This window comes from Accipiter gentilis, chromosome 5, assembly GCF_929443795.1.
Source record: "Accipiter gentilis chromosome 5, bAccGen1.1, whole genome shotgun sequence".
Taxonomy (NCBI): Eukaryota; Metazoa; Chordata; class Aves; order Accipitriformes; family Accipitridae; genus Astur; species Astur gentilis.
This window is the reverse complement of record NC_064884.1, coordinates 19,910,502-19,931,254: the sequence shown is the minus strand read 5'-3', so window position 1 is coordinate 19,931,254 and position 20,753 is coordinate 19,910,502. Positions and strand designations below refer to the sequence as shown.

The 20,753-nt window shown below is 37.6% G+C and overlaps 1 protein-coding gene across 4 annotated transcripts in view; it reads left to right on the top strand.

Annotated features, from left to right (window-relative positions):
- AFTPH (aftiphilin) overlaps positions 1-18,049 on the top strand; it is a 47,563-nt gene extending 29,514 nt beyond the window's left edge. Inside the window, exons 7-10 of one of the 4 annotated variants that reach the window (XR_007506148.1) lie at positions 4,871-4,931; positions 6,571-6,654; positions 10,254-10,323; positions 10,610-10,698. Coding sequence is in view for 2 of the 4 variants with exons in the window: in XM_049801535.1 (XP_049657492.1) it covers positions 4,871-4,931; positions 6,571-6,654; positions 10,610-10,733; positions 16,833-16,977 (414 nt within the window). In the remaining 2 variants the exon portion in view is untranslated. Of the gene's footprint in view, positions 1-4,870; positions 4,932-6,482; positions 6,655-10,253; positions 10,324-10,609; positions 10,734-16,832 lie in introns of those variants that run through there. The other 3 variants (XM_049801535.1, XR_007506149.1, XM_049801536.1) reach the window with 3 other exon arrangements.
- The last annotated feature ends 2,704 nt before the right edge of the window (positions 18,050-20,753 follow it).

Sequence of the window (20,753 nt, the reverse complement as noted above, 5' to 3'; positions counted from 1 at the left end):
TAAGAATGCTAAGAGGCCACAGTTAAGTGACATTCAGAAAGTTTCAGGGCATGAACAATCAATTCTCCACCTCAGAGACCATGCTTCATTCTTGGCCTCATCTTCTGTTAATGTTTGGTGGCTTCTGTTTGCTTTTGGGAAAATCCAGTTTCATTTCACATGTGCAGGCTGCCTCTTAGGAATATTCCAGATTGTGGTAGTATTAAGATGATGTGCCCAAACTTTGGTAAACATTTCATTAGGAACTGTGCTATAAACATTGGTAAATATGCAATGGAAATACAGGCAATTTTAGTGGACCCTGAGACTTCTTATTCTAAACACAGGTAATTTAGGTGCGACAATTTAGGTATTTTTAAGCTTACCCAGTTAATGTGTAAATATTTAGTTAAAACTTCTAATTTCCTCCATTTTCAGACAGTAATGATGATGGGTCATTCTTATATTCAGAAACTTTAGAATATTGGCTTTCTTACTGGAAGGAGAGGCTCTGGTTAATAGATTCCTATGCTTTGCTTAAGGAAAAGAGAAGAGTTCGCCTTTGTTCAAAGACTGGCATTTATGGAACTTGTATACAGATCAGTGTCTGTGCATAGATGTGCATGACTTCCTGCTGAGGGAGTAAGACTGCTGATGCAGAAGTAGGAGTGGAAGGAACATTTGTACAAACACAGAAATGCCTCCTAAGTTTTTTGGTTGTAGGTGAAAAGAGGAAAGCGTGCAGAGATTTAGAATAGAGACCATTAGGAATCAAAAGACTGAAGAAAAAAGCAGCAAATAAGCTGCAACAATTTTTCCTAGTTATTATATCAACTCTGTATGTTTTGGCCTCCTTCCCTGCAGAGGGTCTCACTGGGTTGGTTAGACTATGGAAATACAGTGAACAAATTTCCATTTAAGCTGTAAGGACAAGGTTTTTGAAATTATGGTATTTCCTCTCAAGCAAGTTAAGTTACTGACTGATCTATCACATTAGTTTGTCATATGAAGATGACTTTTGTAGACTTGTTCTGGTTTATATTTGAAGGTAGTGTCTAAATTCTTCTTTGATCTGTTGTTTATCTTTATAATTGGAGGGTTTATTTCTCTGTTCCTCTGTGCTCATAACTGTAAGGCAGTAAACAGAATATGAAATAATCCCGATTACTGTTGCCTTTATCTAAGCATGGTGTCTCAAAGATTTCGCAGGTCTGAAGTAAAAGGCTCTATCAAGGCACATCAGGTGTAAGAAAGAGTGGCTGCTCAAATAGGCAACCTTGATTGTGAAATCTGAGACAGGTACCCTTCTTTCCTTACAGCATCTGCTATAGTGGGCTTCTACACCATAGCCAAGTCTTCAGGCAATACAATTAAAATATATTCCAGTGCTTGTTTAAAAGGGTTGCTGTCTGGACTTAATATTGTCTGCTTTCTCTTGGTTTGATATTGTTCTTTGGTTAATGTTGTTTTAAAGTTTATTTACCTGCTTCTCTTTGGCTTTCTTGAAAAAAGTTATCTAGCTATTTCCGCTCTTTCACTGTGGCTTCAAAGCATCCTCTCTTCTCTATTTGGGACTACGTTTCTTTGGTAGAGTCTAATGATAGCTTTGTCTCAGCATACAGGATAACTTTGGGATTTCTTACCTGCCTAGTTTTGCTTAAGTTTTATATTGGAATAGAAGTCCACAGTGACCCAGACCTTTCTAGAAGAAAGTTATCAGCAGTTCTTTTCTGTGGGTGCCTATTACAGCACATCTGTATGCATGTAAACCACTGAATTAGAGATCAGGTTATAACAGAAATATGTATCTTATACTTGCTGGCTATTAGGGACTGAACCTTAATTAAACCCCATGGGGCACCAGTCTTTAAAAACACTTTTAATTACATAAGGGACCATCAGGACTTATAACAATGACAGATGTAAACTACTGTATTATTGGCCACCAGCCAAAGGCTCCATCATGGAACTGCTCTCCAGTTATACATATGAGAAAGATCCAAGAATATACATAGCTTTGTCGACAGAGTAGGAGAGAAAGATTTGTGGGTAAGAGATACTACAGAACTTGCTATTCTATCAGGTGTGGCAGTCGCTTAAAGGTGGTGTCTGAGAAGAATAATTTTCAGAAATGTTATAATTTTGCCAATGAATACACACAATGAAATGTATGGATTATTTCCTTGTAAACCTTTTTCTGAAATGTTTATGATGCTCATTTGTGGGATCTACCTAAATATTGATATATTTGTATTAGAAGCCCTTCTATTTTCTTCCCCCAGCTTTAAGACAGCATGATACTTCCTTTTTTTTTTCTTTGTTTAATTTTCCTTGGGTAATAATTGGCACAGACACAAACATTTACATTTTACTCTTGGATTATAAAAGCTCTTACATAATACCATTCTAAAATTACTGTGTGAAAACATCTCTCACTTTTGTCAAAGTGAAATACGATGCTTTAGAACCAGCAAGTATATTAGTTTCCTCTTTCTCACTTCCTTAACATTCAGAGTAGTATTCTGACAGCTGAGTTTACTTTTTCATTTCTGTACTGTGTCCTCTAATTTAAGATGGAGGAAGAAGTGAGAAGCAGTTTGCCCCAATTTTCAATATTCTTCTAGACTGGGTGCTTTTCCTTAAAGCGTGTTATTAAAATAATGGTTGTAAATGCAGTAGTCTAGCAACCTTGCAATCACCGAAAGACAAAACATTATATTCCCATTTGCAGGGCATGTTCCTGTTGTCTGAGATTTCAATGCTGTGTTCAGGTGTCCCAGTATAGTTAGTTTTCTAAGGGCCAAGGTCACTAGAAACAAAAAACTTTTCCTTTCTGTTTAATTGGCTTTTGCCTCTGTCCTCTCCTTTAACTTTGTTTGCTGTTGTACAGACCAGGGCTTGCCAGTGTCCTGTATAGATGGGATCTGCTTTACTTGCCACCCCCTTTTGCAAGTGGCTGAAGTCAGCAGAAATGGCCTCATGCTGCAGAGCAGACTAGTATACTTAGTATACTCTTACTGATTTGGAGTCAGATTTTTTATTTTTTTTCCATTTTAGGAAGAATTCATCACATCCTTTCTCCTTTCCTTGGCAAATTTGAGAATCAAGTCATGATTAAAGGGAAAAGCTTAGCAAGCCATTGGTACCACCTTTTCAATGCAATTCTATCACACTCATCAGTCCTGACTTGGTCTTTTGACACAAAATGTAGTGGGTGTTTTCCTTAGTAAGTGAGAGTTGGTAGGAAGCTACTTTGTTTCAATTTGAGTGCATTTTCCTCAGAGCAGAAAGCTATTAAATTGTTATACTCGCCTCTATTTTTTTTAAAAAACCCTTTTAATATACTTTAGATGTGACGAACTTTAAACAGGCTACTGATGATAGTGGTCATTACTTCATCAGGAGCTAGCTTCCACACTGCTAACACTGTTTCCATGCAAATAATTTCAATGCCAGTAATTTCATTACCAAAGCAAAAAGCATAGCATCAGCTCCATAAGCTCTGTGGAGTGAGTACTGTTTTAGTTGTCTTCAGTACTGGAAATATTTCCAAGTCATTAAGGAGGAAAAATTTTTCTAGGCAAGGCATTTACTGTAAGTAAATACAGAAATCTCCAGCTCCCTTCATTTTTCTTTCTGTAAACATCTATCAACTAGCAAAAGCCTCTTAGAGTTAGCTTAATCGTACAAAGCTAGCTCAGGTAGCTGCAGTCTTGATTTGTGAATCTGCATATTTTTTCTGTGTTGGTTTAAAAAAAAACACAACCAAACAAAAAAAAAAAAACCAAACAACCAAAAAACCCCCAAAAAACCCAGCGCCTGACTTTCTACAAAAGCAGAGAGAAGGTATGTCTCAGCCACTGGAAGCTTGACAACTAGTGATGCATTTTGAATAATGCTGCAGAGAACTTCCATTGCTTTTCTTCCATAAGTGTGATTGTTCTATTAGAAGTTGAGGGCACATCCTTCCCCAGTATTTCTTGACAGTTGACCTCACTGAGGAGAGAGCAGAAAGTAATGCACAGAAGTAGAAAGATCAACTTATTTCAGATATTTCTGATACTGTCACATCAGTTTGTGTCCTGAGAATACAGGAGGACAGCACTTGCAAGTTACACTGCACCTGAACACACTTTCCCTGTAAAGCATGGTCCCTGCTGCTTGCTTGATTTACCTGTGTGTGTGCTAAAAGACTTAACAAGAGGAAATGAAAAGGCAGGAATGAGCTCCCAGAAGGAGTCAACATTTCCATGCTCCTCTTGTTTAAGCATTGTTACCAATGCTTTGTTTATATATTGAATAAGTTAATTGTTAAAGGATAATAAGTCACAGAATTATTTTTTTAAAGGGGGTGGAATGAGGAGGGTATTGATAGTTTGTCCCTCACATGGTGGGATTGTCTCTCAAAAGCAAAACAAACCAAAAGAATCATGGGTTGTTTGATGGTAAATAACTGATTTTATATATAATCAGGACAAAGGGTGGAGACAGACAGCTTTCACTAATAAACCTATTCTGAATTTGTCCTATAATTGTGTATACATAACTTTTTATGCAAAATGCCTCATCTTCCATGAAAGTAATAGTAGTTTAACTTTCAGCTATGCCTTAAGGTGTTTTATCCAATTCGTATGTTTTAATTTGCAAATGCTGTTTGAGTTAGAAGTTACCTAATCTGTACTGTTCAGAATTTAATGAGACTTCCTGTGGTAGAACAAATCTACTTTGACTCTTTAGTGCATATTATGAAAATACACGCCTCCCAAAAGTTGGGGCTTGCTAATTTAGTTTTCTTTTTAGTATTTAGACGCTAAAGAATCTGTTTGAACTGCTTTGCATTGTTGTAACCTGAACTGACTATAAAATCTGATTTCTGACTTTTCAACTCTAGGAATCTCTACCACCTGTCCAGTTTGACTGGAGTAGCAGTGGCCTTACTAACCCTTTAGATGGTACGTCTCTCCGTAGAGCCTCTAGCACCAGAGCTAGAGATAAGAAAGCTACAAAGTTCAGACAAACATCTATCTGCTGATTATTTTTTTTAAATATATGCACACACACATATATATATAAAAATATATATAATATTTATTTCTTACTCCTAACTTTGGAAATTCAGGCTTTCTTTCTGATTATCTGTGCCCCTACGTGAAGTATTATGTAGTCTGAAAAACACTTAAGTATTAGATTCCTGCCATATGCTAGTGACACAGTGGCAATATTAACACTTCATTATGTATAACTGCAGATTATAATGAAACTGAACACATGAGCATTTTAGATTGATGAGTTTTACTTCTGAAGAGTATTTTTCACCAATGAACTATCTCTTTAGACATCCTTTGAATGACAAACTTGTGTATAGTGGCTACTTCAAAGCACAATATTTTAACCACAAACTATTTGCAAAAGATACACTTCTTGAGCTGAAAGTTTTCAGATTTACAGATAATTTTATATTTCAAAAACGTGACTTCATCTGTTATCACTTTTGCTTATACTCAAGAGCTAATTGTAGCTAATATATTAAAGAGGTAGCTACGAACTTATTTGTATCTGTAAATGTATATAGTTATCACGTAGAAGACCCTTCACATATGTCTATTTTAATAGCAAAGTGAGTTGTGCCACCGCCTCCACTTTCAGAAATGTAAGTGCATGCAAAGGAAATAAAACAAGTTTTGGAAACTTGTTTGATTGACAGACTAGAAACCTGTAAAGAAACTGATACGTTTGAGAGGCCTGCTAACAGCAGTTAATTCATGACACCTAAGTTGTTAAAAAGCAGGCTAAAATAAACTGCATCTCTTACTGCACTGGTGTTGCCTCACGCTGTTGTTTCAGAACATGTGGGATGTAAGAGTTTGGATAGCAATATCATGGTGCTGAAGGAAAGCCTGGATGGACCCTTTTGCTGTTGTCTGGTGTCTTATTACTTCAGTCGATCATCATGCTTTCTTTTTAACAACCAACTTCTTTAAAATGTATCTTGGTTTGATTTCTGGTTTAGTACTAAAGGGGAACAGTATAACTTACCAGTGAGGAACTGGATATAAAAGTGGCATTTGTTACCCTGTGTTCACACTGCTTTAAGATAATGATAATTAATAGCTTAAAGCTGCTAAATAAAACTTTAAAGATTTTTTTGGTTCTTTGCTATTTGGGGATCTGTTAAGTCTTCCTGATAAAAGAATGGCTTTCAATTTCAGTGAGGGGAGAAAAAGCCCACTATATTCTATCAATTGACCTATATATTGTTTCCCTTTAACTGATCACATCTTTCTCTCTGGGTCGTGCTGGTTCTCTTTCATTTTTTAGATTGAAATAAATATTTCTATTTTAAAGTTACTAGTGTTGATTTCCTTGCTGCATTGTACATGAGGAAATGTGCACTCAATTAAGTTGTTAACATTTTAGAAGGTACAAACTAATACTGTAAGCATTGTTTTCATGTCAATTTTTAAATTGCGTACTGAGTACTAATTATAACTTGCATGTTCAAGTGTGTGTCTTACCCCTTTTTACACATAAACCCCTCCCTTGGCTTACCTTCTATATGGCTGCCTACCAACACGGTCACTGAATTTCAAGCTAGTGGAGGTTCCACTCTTCTGAACCTTGATTTCTTTGGGCCCGTGGATGACAGTAGCTCTAGCAGCACCACCACAATCCCAGGTCAGCAGAGTGTTAAAACCACAACTGTAATATTATAATGACTTAGTAAAAGCATGAGCACATCACTCGACTTTCCTATAAACAAGGAGAAATTTTACATTGCATTTCTCTAAAATGTCTTTCTACTGCATTTTTCCTTTTAATCTGTGTTCTGTTTTCTGATGTTTTGTATCAAGTGCGAAGTATTTAAAAGGTACTGTCAGCTCTGTATTTGTCACATGCTGAAGGAATGAATGGCTCTTACGCTCTTGCAAATAAGATGTTAAAACACTTGTTTCAAATGAGAAATTTGCAAAGTTAACTTTTCTAAACACTTAAGAAAAATTGAAAATGCTGTAGATGTGATGATTCCCAAAAAGTGAGGTGTGTCTTCTGAGTGAGTGCCTCCAAATTATAGGATTGTGATGTTATTTGAAAGTTATGTGTGAATATAAAGTTATGGGACTTAACAATCACATCCCTGCTGGGATTTGTGGCTACCAGCAGTTTGTAAATTTTTTCTTTGTGTGAGCTACTAGTATTAATGATAAAGTGAAAAAAAGTGTTTTAACAACATTCATAATAGAAAAAAAGGATAGTTGCATGTTTGTGGGACATAAGAAGTTCATGAACGTTAATTATAAAACCAAAGCACTTTATCTGCAACTTACTCCCTTAAAAAGGAGATGAAAACACCACTCTCTCTATTGAAAAAATATGTGAAAGCAGTTGAATTCATTTATCACGTGGTTTTGACATGCTCTGAGTATTTTGTGCAAACTTGTGAAAACCTACACTTTGAATAAATTTCTGCAGGAATTTAAGGGAACATTTTGAGTATTTATCCCAGTGCATAAGTTAAGTAGATAAGGCAAATACTCTTTCAATACAATGCCTGAAGTCATGATAATCACTTTCTTCATGGGAAGGGATTTTTCCCTCTTAGTGATTATAATTCAAAAAAATCGATTTTTAAGAAGTTTGGGGTTTCCCCACATTTTAAATAAGTGCTTGTAATTATTATTGTGTTTTTTGTTTTCAAAAACCTGCTTTTTTAGTTTTGAAATCTGATCATTGAAGGCAATTTTGTGGCATCATATTTCAAATGTCTTTTTATTCCACCCTTGAGAGATGTCATTATCAGATGAAAGATGGCAGGTTTGTTGTGGAAGTGATAGGTAGCGAATTCAAGATGCTTGAGTCTTACAGATTCTTTTGTAAGTGCGTGCAAGTCTATAGACATAAGTCGACAGTACCCAGTATGTGTACTGCTCGTGCAGTTGGGTACCTTCTTGTGTCCTGATGGTGTGCACACTTAAAGTGATTACTGGAGGGATACTCTGTTAGCCTCTGATTGCATTTTTTTTATTTATGTTGCTGTTGTTGTTTCATCAAGTTACAGGTATTATCATCTTCCCTGGTATGCACTATCGTGCCTATTTTGGTTTTTTTGTTTCGTTTTGGGTCTTGTTTCCTCCTCACTTGTTTCTGGGAAAGTCATTTGTTTCTTGGCTTGCAGCTCGTGTGTTTGTGTGTGTGTTTAGGAGCTTTGTGTGGGGTTTGGTTGGCTAACTTTCCTTCAATATCTCATTAAGGTTTTGCAGTGCTTTCCTTAAATATTCTCTAATAATTTGAATAAAATGGAAAATATGCAACTCTTTAAAATAATAAAATAATTGAAAGACAAATTATTAGATCTTTTGGCTTAAAGGAGATACTTTTATCAGCAGAAGTTTGTTCTTTCTCTGAAGACCTTAGTTTTGCTTACTATAAGATCTATACTATATTCTTCTCAGTCTTTCATCAGTAGCCAAAATAACTTTTTAATACAAATTTGCGTTCTACATTGTGAACAGGGAGTTACTCATTTCTAGTATGTTCCCACAGATTTAGTGTATTGTTTTAGTTTTCATGTTAATAGTTTAACATAAGTGTAGCTGAGCAAGAGGTGCCAAAAGAACAGTAAATTGAGCAGTGACATCAAACTACAATGAAAATTAATTCAGGACTGTAAATGTGAATATCTAAATGATGTAACTTAAAAGGTTGCATTTAACGTTTCTTGCAGAGTTGCATGTCAAAGGACTCTTTTATTTCAGTTAGTTTTACAATTTGTACCTTAATGGGATTTCGCAGGCTTCTGCAAGTCAAAGTGTATTTCTTCAATTCTTCTCCCTGATTAAAAGTGGATATTCTATGGAATAGTTGGGCTTTTTCCTATTTCCAAGTTCTGTAAACATCTGACAATACTTAAAGTCTTGGTATACTGGTCTCAGGGCAGTACATATTTTAGTGTTTTGCATGAAACTGGATGAAATTAACTTTGAAAATCCAGACTTTAAAAAAATGTATGTTGAAGGACAGCTGATTGATTTTTTTTTTTTAATCAACTCATTAAATGGAGCAAATCTTCTCCCTGCCCCCCACCCCCCCTGCAGCTTAACCAGATGTTTTTCTTAATTTTACTTTTTGATCAGCTTAGTTTCCTAACAATGAAAGAGTACTTGTGCACAAAAGATGAGTGGCGAAGACACTGCTTGGAGAGAGTTCATGCAAAGCAGGCATGAGGTTAACATCATCTGTTTGTGCACATAGTACTGCAATTACTGGGCGGAAAAAACAGGACAATAGGCACAGGCATTTTTTTTATTTAGTAATCTTTCAGTATTTCAGGAGTACTTCTAATAGTGTCTTGATCCAGGCAAGTAAACAGGGTAAAATAATCAGCACATCAGTTTATAAAAGCTGTTTTTGTATTAGGTATAGCTACATGGGGCCATTGTGCCCAAGTATTTCCAGTGTTTGTTCTGCAGTAGTAAGAAATGCTTCTGTGTTGTCCAAACCAGCTAGCACTTAGTGTTACACTTGTTTAGAATGCAGGTGTCTATAAAACACGATGCTTCTGTTTTTGAATTCTACGCTGTTTTTGAAAAATATTTGTAATTGTGGGTGGTACATATGCACTTCATTTAAACCCATGAAGCATAAAATAGCTGAAACTGTAACTAGAGGAATATCACTAATTTAAAATGCTTCTGAGCAACAAAATGTGTTGTAACAGTCTTTCCTCTTGATTTATTTTGATAATTCTAATTCCTAGAGACTTTTTTAAAGGAAATGTACTTAATATCTGGAAATTCTAGAGCTACTTCCTACTGAGATGTGCTGCTTGATACTAAACAGGTAGAATTTCACCCATACGTATGTTATTTTTTTTGGATGCAGGTTTCCATTGTTTGCATTGTTTTCAGGATTACCTTTGCTGATAAAATTTGAAATCCATTCACAACGTATGTGATGTCAAAATTCAGCATCTGACTTAAGATATCCGAAACTAGGAAATCAAGGCTGAAACATCCAGATACTTGATGCTTTGTGAATACCTGAAAAGGGAGCATAACCTAAAGGTTTTGGTAGTGTTACACATATTAGTATGTAACTTTTTTAATGCCATTCCACTTGTATGTATCATGACAGCTGCTTTTCCTCACTTAACTTTTTAACACAACCTCTTGTGAAAAACAAGATACTAAATGTACTCTAATGCATACGTGTTGTGCGTAATCTCTCATTAAAGAGTTGGTCCCTGTTAACATGCAGCGTTCTTTTAATACAAACAGTTGAGTTGAAGTAACTGAAACACTCCATTTTAACACAGCCGACATCTTTACAGGTGTTTCACTCTAAAAGGTAAATCAAATTTATTTTGTTTGCTCTTAGACTGAGACCTTGTATGCCAGACTTGATCCAAATGTGTGTGTGTTTTGTAGTACAACTATAAAAACTGTTGGAAAAGGGTGGGGAGAGAGGATGGTGTTTCAGAAACGCAGACATGTTCTGTCGTGTTCTTTTCAAGTATCTTGAAATTATAAATGATTCAGATGTTTACAGAAAACAATCTCTAGCAAGTTGATGTGTGGCTTATTATGGCTATACTTGCCTCCAACCATCACTGATTATCATTTTATACTATAAGGTGTGGATCCTGAGTTGTATGAATTGACAACCTCAAAACTGGAAACTTCCAATGCAAGCAACAGAGTGACTGATGCATTTGCAAGACTCATGTCCACAGTGGAGAAGGCAAGCACGTCCACAAGGTAAATACTCTTTGTTATGCTTTTTTCTTCTTTTTCTAAGGCGTGAAATTGAGGAGTGAATGTGTGTGCTATTTTAGATCGGAAGTTCTTGAATGATCGAAAGGCTTAAATTTAATAATTAAATTTAAATATGAAATTCATAGTACCGTAGTTCGTATTTCAAATTATCATAGAACTCTAAAATAAGATGGGAAACAGTACATGAGCTGAAAGAAAAAGGTCACCAGGACATAAGTTGAAAAGCTAGTGCCAAACACTGAACTGGAGGAAGCAACTTCCTGAAGAACAGAGCTTGATTCCTAAGATTAGAAGGGTAAACTGAACCACATAGTTCAGTGACCTAGGATTTTGACAGAAGATTCTCCTCGGTCGTCCGTGTAACTTACAGGTACGGAATGTTCCACAAGTAAAATTATTAAACTGACTAATAATTATGACAATATTTGTCTCTTCCCATATATTTCTAGCACTTGTCAAAACTTCAGTGACCAAACATCAAATTCATTTTGCTGTTGCAAGTTAAGGAACGAGCATGTAGTTGGTTTAGGATGTCCTTTCTGCTTCATGGATCTCATGTGAAGTTCTTCTGTACTTTTTTTTACAGGTAGAACCTGTATAAAGGCTTTAGGTGTCAAATGTCTTCCTTGAAGTCTGGCCTGTTGAATTGGTACAGAATAGTGTCTCCATTTATAAGCTTGTATTCTCTGGGTTTATTTTTTGAATCTGTATCTAAGCAGTAGGATCATGGACTGTCTTAACATGTAATTAGTGTCTGTGCCCATTAAAAGAATTGCTGAGTGATTCTCCCCAAGTAAAATGTTTCTATTGTTTAGGAAGTGCACACCTCAACACGCAAAAAATATTAGCAACTAATAGATAGCAACATATCCTCACTCATAAGTGAGCTTTAGGGCTTATTCAGCACTCTAAAACTAGATGCATTTCCATGCAGCATAGCACTTAAAAAGGAGCCGTGGTTGAAGAGTTGTGGCAAATGTAGTGATTTGTAATGGTGGGAGATAGTTGGCTTTCTTAAAATGACTAAAACTATAATTTTCAAGAGCTCTTTTAAAACATGTTCTTTCATTGAGAAAACTATCTTACTAGTTTTCCCGCAGTGAAAATGTTCAAAGTGAACACTGAATAAAAAAGATCAAGCCGTGAAATTTCAAGGAAGAACCAGTAGAGGGAACTCCACACTTCAATGCTGATTTTTGTGTCTCAGCTTTTGGATTGCCTATTTTTCTACCCATGGAGTGCATATACTCTTTCTGAAGATACACTAGTGTGAAAGTTTGGCTCTCACTAATTAGAAAACATAGTTGCAGTTGAAATATTTTTTTAATATATTCTAAGTCTAATTTAAAAGTAACCACAAATTCACAGCAGGACATACAAACTCCAAATGTATTTTATTAATTATTTTATCTCCACTCATAGATTCATAACTGCTTGTTTGCTGTAAGATGTCTTAGCTTACTTTTTCTTTATAAAGGAACGGGGAAGTCTACTTCGCTTAAGTTAATGTTGACCTTCATTTTTCTGTATTGTTTTGTTTTGATATGAGGGGTTTGGGGTTTTTTCCAATGCTTCCACAATGCACTTGAAAGCTCATATTTGCACTGTTAAAGCTCTTTATCCAGATATCAAAGTTCTTCCCCTGTTCTGGAGAGCATTGCTTATGAGTAGGAATAGGTTCTAGATCTGTACTGTAGCAATATATCAGGCTGTAGAGAGGCTGGGGATGTTACACTTGGTGGTTAAGTTCAGACACACACAAGGATTTGCTGTTTTAAAGCAGCTGTTTTCAGTGTTCGATACATTTTATATGTTTTTGTCAACTCCGAATTTTAAAGATTTCAAGTGTTTTACGATTTCATGGTCCGCAAAAGAAAAGCAGCCTGGTTTTCTGTTTTCCAAGCTAGAAACCTTCAGAGAAATAAGAATGTCTTACCTCAGCAGTATGCCAATACGTTGCAGTATGTTAGCTTTTTTGTAGTAAAATTGTTTTTCTTTTGAAAATTTTTTAATTCTTTTTTTAATGAACCGGAAACTTTAAAAGAGGAGTGGCTGCGTACAGCCAGTTCAACAAAGATGATGTTCATGCACCAGCCTGCAAATATGGACTATTAGCCATTCATGATAACTGATCAGGGGAAGATGTGGCCAGTGGCTTAACATCACTTTGATGGTTTCAGTTGTGCTGAGGCTATCCTGTGTCTGTAACTTGTCTGAACTCAGGATCTTTAGGGTGAAGTTTAGAGTGAAAAAAACATTGTTCAGCTGTAGGAAGCTGTGTGAAGAGTCATCTTTGTCTGAAATAACCCCATCTTGTGCTTGCAAACCCATCTCTTGAAGCTGGAAAGTCAGTTTCTCAGAAGAAAACTGTTAGGAGAGGAGGGGAAACTTCCCCTCAGCTTGAGCCTGAAACCTTGATGGCAGCAGTAAGTGAAGGACAGGGATCCAGTACAGCATTCCAAAGCAACTCTGCAGCCTTGCCCAGTTCCATAGAATTGGCAGAGATCAAAAGTTTATCTGCTGTCTTTTTGAAGGAAAGCAGAGCACTGATACCTTTCCAAGAAATGCCCAAAACCCTCATTTAAACTGGAAATATTCCTTCGGGGTGGTGTTGGATGGAGCTCTCTTGATTGGAGTGATTTTTAAAGTGCATTTTTCTAATCAACTCATTGTTACTATTAGAGCCTGGCCTTGCTGATGCTATCTACAAAATCGTTTGCAAATATGAAAGATGACTGAAGTCCTGAAAGACTTGAATGCTGCAGGAAGGGGTTGGAATGCAAAACAGAACAGTGAGGTGTGAGTGACGCATCGACAAAGCATTCACTATTTCTTGCTAAACTTTCTTCCAACAACTTTCCTGCCCGTCAGTTTGGCTAATTTCTTGCAGCTTAGTGTTAACGTGCCTTTGAAAAGGAAACCTTCATGCCAACAGGTAGAGGGACTGGAACAATTGCTTGGGTAAGGGCATCCCTTCTGTCCTCTGTCTTGGGAAGAAATGTAACCTAGTGTAAGAGAAGAGATGGATGGGGGCAAAGTGTTCTGTAGAGGGTAGTTTTAAAACCTGAATGAGGCAGAGACCTTGTTTTGAGCCAGAGCTGGGTCCTTTCATGGTTTAGTAATCAAAAGTTCTGGTTCCAAAGCAGACAGTAGCACATCTGCCGCTGACAATCTGCTCACTTGGCTGTCCATTCTGTAAGCCGTGGTATCTTGAAATTAAGAGTGCATGAGCAGGAGAAGTTCTGCCATGCCCCTGCCCAGATCTGGGTTTGGCAAAAGAAGCTCTTGACAATGGGAACATCTTCAGCAAAGTGACTGAAATTAATGCACCTGATGTGGTTATTTCTCTTGCCTCTATCAAAAGACGCTGCAGTTATTAGGCAGTTAGGTAAGTTTTAAGGGTAAAAACAGTCTGCAGTGATGATGCTACTTTGTCTTTTAAATTTAGAGAGTTAGTGAGTAATTCTTTAGGGTTTCCCTGGTGATATTTGCTACCGAAGGTGTTGACTGTTACCCAGAAAGGTACTTGCAGTGCCAAGTTTTACTGTCTTCCAGAGGAACCTGCTCCTCTCCATTGAGGAATGGAGACTTAAGGCCATCTCATCCCACTCTGCGCTGAGATGATTTAAGAAAAAGTTTTGAGCCTCATTACCAAGTGATTGTATCTATAGCTATAACTTGGTCGTAGTTAGAATCATAGAATGATTTGGGTTGGAAGGCACCTTAAAGATCATCTAGTTCCAACCCCGCTGCCATGGGCAGGGACACCTTCCACTAGGCCAGGTTGCTCATTCTGCCATCCAACGTGGCCTTGAACACTTCCAGGGACAGGACATCCACAACCTCTCTGGGCAACCTGTTCCAGTGTCTCACCACTCTCACAGTAAAGAACTTCTTCCTTACATGTATAGAAAGTTAAGTAATTTTTGCTGTGTTAGTGTGTTAACTTGTCCTTTACAGATACTCTTTACAGAGCACATTAAGTAAATAAGTTATTGTAAAGGCTCTCCAGCCAGGAGGGGAGCATTCAGTAATCAGGTGAGATTCACATCGGACTGTGCTCGCTGGTGTGCATGTTCTGCAGTGATGTTGCAGAGACCAGCTATTACAGCAAGAGCAATAGCATCGTCCGTGATAAAGGTCCTGCGTATGATCACCAAATAAACTGCAGTGCTGCCTCTGGGACCCAGCAGTGCTGTTTCTTAGCATGCCACAGTTGAGCAGAGGAGGAAGAGGCATATAAATAGCAAGGAGTATGTGAGCTTCGTCTCTCGGTGCCTGATTAACAATTACAGGAACTCCTTTTAATGCAGATCTCTGAGTCAGCCCTCTTCCTTTGCCTTCCTCTGTCAAACACTCCTTTGTTAGCTTTAAGTCCTTGATCACCAGGAGTTTGTACCTTTAAGAGGCTTGTGGTAAGTGATTACTAATAGTGGCACCAGATACTGATAACACAGTGGCGGCGAGAACCACATTTCAACAGCTCAGAGATAGTCCTTGGAGTGCAAACAGAGCTGACTGTGAAGTTGTTAGAGAAGGAGGCACATATTGGCTCTCTGCTTCTTTCTTCAGTAAATCCAGCACACAGCTTTGTTTGTCCTCCAGAATTTGGTAATCTGCCTAGTCAGTGGCTCATGAAATTCCACTGCAGCAGAGAAAAGAAAATATTGCTATTCTAGTGAAGGAAAGTCAGATTTAGTATCTAGGCTGCCTCATCTAGAGATCTTTCATCAAGTGGAGATTTCAAGTAGCAAACAAAAGTGATAGTTCAGTGTCAACACAATGATCAGTGATGTCAAGGATGAGTTTGACTCCAGCTTTTTTTTTCTTCTTCTCCTAGCTAAGAAAGTCCGAGACTGCTGCTGAAGCAAATACATAGCCCCTTGCTTTCCCCTGATCTCTGATCAGCTCAGGAAACAATCCTGATGGATGCTGATAAAAGAAAATATAAGTACATGCTGCTTTGTGATCAGAGTGGTCATTGCCCTCTCACAGGCTCGGTTTAAAGTTTATAGTTAAGATACAGGAAGGAAATTTCTGAAGTGTTCTAGGGAATGGCAGTTTATTGGGTTCAAGCCTTTTGTCTCAGCTTTTTGCCCCAAAGATGAGGGAGCTTATTTAGCTAGAATTTCTAATGTTATTACAGGGTGTAGCAGGTGCCTTTTTGGGACTGGAATAATGCTTGATGGAAAACAGTATTTTTAGTAATAGGCAGCATTCTTCAAAGATAAGCCAGATGTCTGAAGTATGGATATTTAGGCAGGGATGGGAGGTATTCTGTAGCAGTGTGAGCCAGGCTTCCTTTTACTTAGGATATCTGAGTTTTTTGCATAATAGTGAGAACCGAGCAACATGGGATTCAGACCTCTTTATTCATTTGCACTCAGTAATTCTTGTGAATAATGCAACAGGCCAACTAAACACCAATGATTCCCAAACTGCTGTATGTATCATTATGGCTATACATACTACTGCACTTCAAAGCAAGTAGCTACAAGTTGTGAGCCACCTTTTGCTGCTGATGAGCCCTGGGGGCGGAAAAAAGCATTTGTGGATCATGATGTAGAGCAGTATGATGTATAATCTGAGAATGGTCATGTTGGAAACGCAGCATAAGTACCTTTTTTATTTTAAAAGTAAAGTATTAAGAAGTAAGTTAGGAACTTCTTAATGTCCTTTCAAGGTTTTTCCACTTTATTTTGAAAGATTGTACTGTATATAGGTAGTTTAGAACTAATGCTCCTATTGTCTTATCCCTAGAATATGGTCATGGTTGTCTCTTCAAGTGAGTTTCTTCACACAGGAACCTGCAAAAAAAAGAAAAATTAGCATCTGAATAGGAATTATTTTTTTTTCTCCTTATTGCAACAATATACAGGAACATTTTGCTGACTTTCTATGTTAACATTTTGTTGGTAGGCAGGTAGGTATTATAACATTAGACTACCTTCAAGTAGTTTACAGAAGTGCCTGTCAATGGGAGACAAACTGACAGAACAATTGCTTCAATCAGTGGTTCTTTCAGTGATCCAAGGGATATCAGGTAGTGGATTAATGCACTTTGTTCTTTCCTTCCAACAGGAAGCCTAAAAAGGAAGAACATCTCAGTGAAGAGGCTGCCAAGGTGATTTCTAGCCTTCCTGACTTAACTTTCATGCATGCCAAGGTGTTGATGTTCCCAGCTACATTAACACCTTCAACAAGCTGCCAAGAAAAGGTAGACTAAAGTGATGTGAATTGGACATTTTCTATTGATTTTTGTTTTCCTTCCCTCTGTGGGTCGTAAAAAGCAATCTTGCTTTAATTAAAAAAAAAATCAAGTTCAGATGATTTGTTGGTAAGCAGCACTAGAAAGGTATACATAGTAATGTATATTTATTTACATACTGGAGTCCTAAATTTATATTAGAGAAAAATGTAAATAATTGGGGGTAAATCTTTTTGAAGATCTATTCTTTTTTGTTGTGCTGGGGTGTATACATTTATGTCTTTGTGAAATACACTGGTGGTGTCCTTCTTACAAAACTTTAAAAAGTTAAAAAAAAAATATCTTAGAAATACATAATGAAAACTTCAATCTTCACAATCTGTGAAGTCCCCCTTAAAGGTTTTCAGATTGCATTGAGCATCTTTTTTGTTCCTGCATATATTAAAATACTTATTGCTGGGAAAAAGACCAAAAGGTTACATTGTCCCTTTGTGGATTTTCAGTTACTGTTGTTTCTTTAAAACCCAATAATTTCTTTTGTGTTTTAACAAGCTTAAGATGTGTTTTTCCTTTTCTTCTCTTCCATCCCCTCTCCCTGTTTGATTGGTTGGCTGATCAATTTTTATGTTCTTCAACTTCAGTAGTATGGCTCTGTCACTATATAGCCTTCTGAAAGGTATGCTGTCTGTAACTTCTTGTTCCAGTTATGGATCACTGTCTAAACACTTGATTTTTTTGGGTCATTAGAAAGTTGTCTGCTTTTAATCAGTTTGATTTGGAAAGAAGGACCAAAACTGTATGAATGTCTTACAATGAAATTTACCTGTTAAAAATTTTTATGTTCTGTTGTACCACTATTCCTGTTTGATTTTGCACAGTGTAAAATGACATAATCATAGATTGCTATGGTTTTAGGCTGTATATACAGTAAAAAACTATGGGTTGTAAATGTTTGGGGAAATTCCTATGGAAAAAAGAGAGCTATGTAGAAGAACCTCTAAAAAGGTCAATGTGCATGCCCAAGGTCTTTTGAGATTTAAGTGTGTAAATTTCCTTTTAGCTTACACAAAATAAAATAATTTAAAAGATACATATGTATATAGTCTGCTATCTTTTTACACAGAATGTATACATTATTCACATTTCTGTTGATGGTAAAATCAATCCACTGCATTAACAGTAGAACCTTCTAATTTGTGTTGCACAGTCCCACAAAACTTACCTGTCAGGGTCCTGCAGAAGGAGAAGCAGACTTGACTTTAGTTGTCCTGTCTCTTTGAACATGTTGTGAGGTAGTCTTTTATTTTTTGTCTCCAACTTGCCTTCTGGCTTGTAGGGCGATGTGGCTCAAGATGTGTCAGTATTTTGGGTTAGAGACTCCGTCAAAGTAATTGGCAATATTCAGCTGTAAGAAACACAAATTACAGTGAAGTGAGAAAGGACAATCGGTTTTGCTTATTTCTTAGCTGGAAATAAAAATGTAAATGTAGCATTCACTTAAGTTTCCTAACGTGTTAGCTTGCACTGTAGCTCTTTCAGCAACATCTCTTCAGTGGACTGTCTGCAGGTAAGGAATGCTCTGGGTGCTGATATTTCTTGAGGGTGCTTTGCATGGGCATAGACTTCTCTATGTCTAACCTTTACTATATGCACAGCTCTTTAAGTGCTCAGTAGTCACTACCAGTTCATCACTTAACATCTAGTCCTGAGAGATCTCCAATGCATCGTCTAACCTTTTCTTTGAATTCTTTGTCGTCTGACAGTGCTTGGGTCAGAAAAGTTAAAGTTTGAGTTTGATGTCACTAGCTGGTAAGCTGAAATGTCCTTGCAAAAGGAAGCTTTTTCCTTTTTTAAATCTCCTCAAGAGATGAGTGCTGGAGTTCCATCTTCGTGAATGCAGGAGTTTCAGTGAGTGCTGGCTACTCAGAATTGGGAGAGCAGCTCATGCAGTTGTGGTAAAGTTAATTTGTAAAGGCTAAACTGGCTCCTTTGCCCTCTAATTAGTACTGCAGCATACAATGCTGTGGTATCAAACTGCACCCTGTTGTAGTTGAAAAGGTTTATGCAAAAGCCATCTGCTTTACCATGTAGCCCCAAAAACACTTCTGTTTGCTGCTTCTGCAAATTTTCATTACAGTACTGACTTCATGCCTGTTACATGTCAAAATTAGCTTTGCTAATCTCGCAGGTTTAGCATAGTATTCTTTAGCACATGCTTATTATATCATTCAGTTCTGGTGTTGGGCTGCTGTAGGTTAAAATCAGTCCTTTTGTTTTCATAACTGGCGTGTCCCTTGGAGCCAGAGTAGTGGTATAGCTGCAGCAGAGAGCTATAGCTATTGTTTCAAAGGAGAATATGTTTAGGAGCTGACTCATGATCCTTGTCTGGCAGCAAGTGGACTGAAGTATTAAGGAGAGGTGGGGGTGGAAGTGCCAGCTGCAAGTTGATATTTAGTCTCCTCACAATTGCCTCTAGAGGCAGCTGCCCATTTGTCTTCCAGTCTCCAAGTGCAGTTCTGGTGGCCTGCCGTAGATGGGGGAGGGGGAAGAAATGGTAGGGGGGAAAGGAGATTTCTATTGTGACTGATGTACCAATCTGAAACTTTGTGAAATCTGGTACTACCTAGAGTGTGCTTATGGGGTTTTTGTGTTCTTCCTGCCTCCCACCCCACCCCCCCCCCAAGAAAAAAAAAAGAAAAAATTGCATCCCACAGACCTCTTTACACTGCTGAAAGACATAAATCTTCCATCTAAATTCAGTCTTTTGATTGAGGTGGATGCTGCTTGCCTTAAAACGTAGCATTGCGTTTTGCCTCCTAGCTTAAGCCCCCTTCTTTCTTGTCAATTGTGGGATGGACAGACAGGCTCCTCTACCTCTCTTCTGTCTTTTACAGGCAGCTTTGTTCTTAAGCAGAAAGTTTTGTTTAGGAGATCCAGCTGCATCAGGGTTGTCCTTCCATGCTGTTCCCATTGGCACAGCATGCCTTATCCAGTTTAATCTTGCTGGTAGGTTTATGGGCAGGATGGTAGTTGATACTTTCTGCACATACGTGTTGCTGTGCATTGTCATTAGACGTGTCAATGTGTATCGCATTCACTCGAGAATGAGTGTCACTTAATAGCGAGGCGCTTCTATGCCCATCCAACAGAAGCAGCAGAGGACACTCAGTTCAGATGCAATTGCCTGAGTTGGAACATGGCCATGAAGCAAAGTCCAAAACTCCCACTGTGAGGCGAGCTGCAGGCCCCTGAATAACTGCTAAGAAGAGCTGGACTCTGCTTGTATTATCCAAAAGACTGCACTCTGACTCTCAGTGGTTCAGCGCTGACTTACCAGGAGCATTACCACGTGCTGCAGGTGTTAGCAGTGCTGTACTTCCCACAGTACTTGAAACATTAAGACCTTCTCAGAATATCATTAGCTTGACAGATTCATTTTGAGATGCCAAAAATAAAGCTTACAAATAATGTACATAGATGCCCTCAAATGCAATTAGTGTGTACTGAAGTTAACCCTTCATCACATTGGATTGTTGTACAGAATTTTATCTGGTAATGAAATCAGTATGTGGAAAGTTTTGTTGCTGGACTGCAGGACTGCTGCACTTGGGCTGAGTATCTAGTAGTATTTATAGGATGTGAGGGAGACTTAGCTCAGTGCATGTAAGATAGATCAGCATTGGCCCAATCGCTTGCATCTGGGTGCAACTCTTTGTACCAGTTCTGCATCTCTGCATAATTATCTTTTCGATTTTAGAGCAGTCTGAAAATACAGGATAGTTACAAAACACACT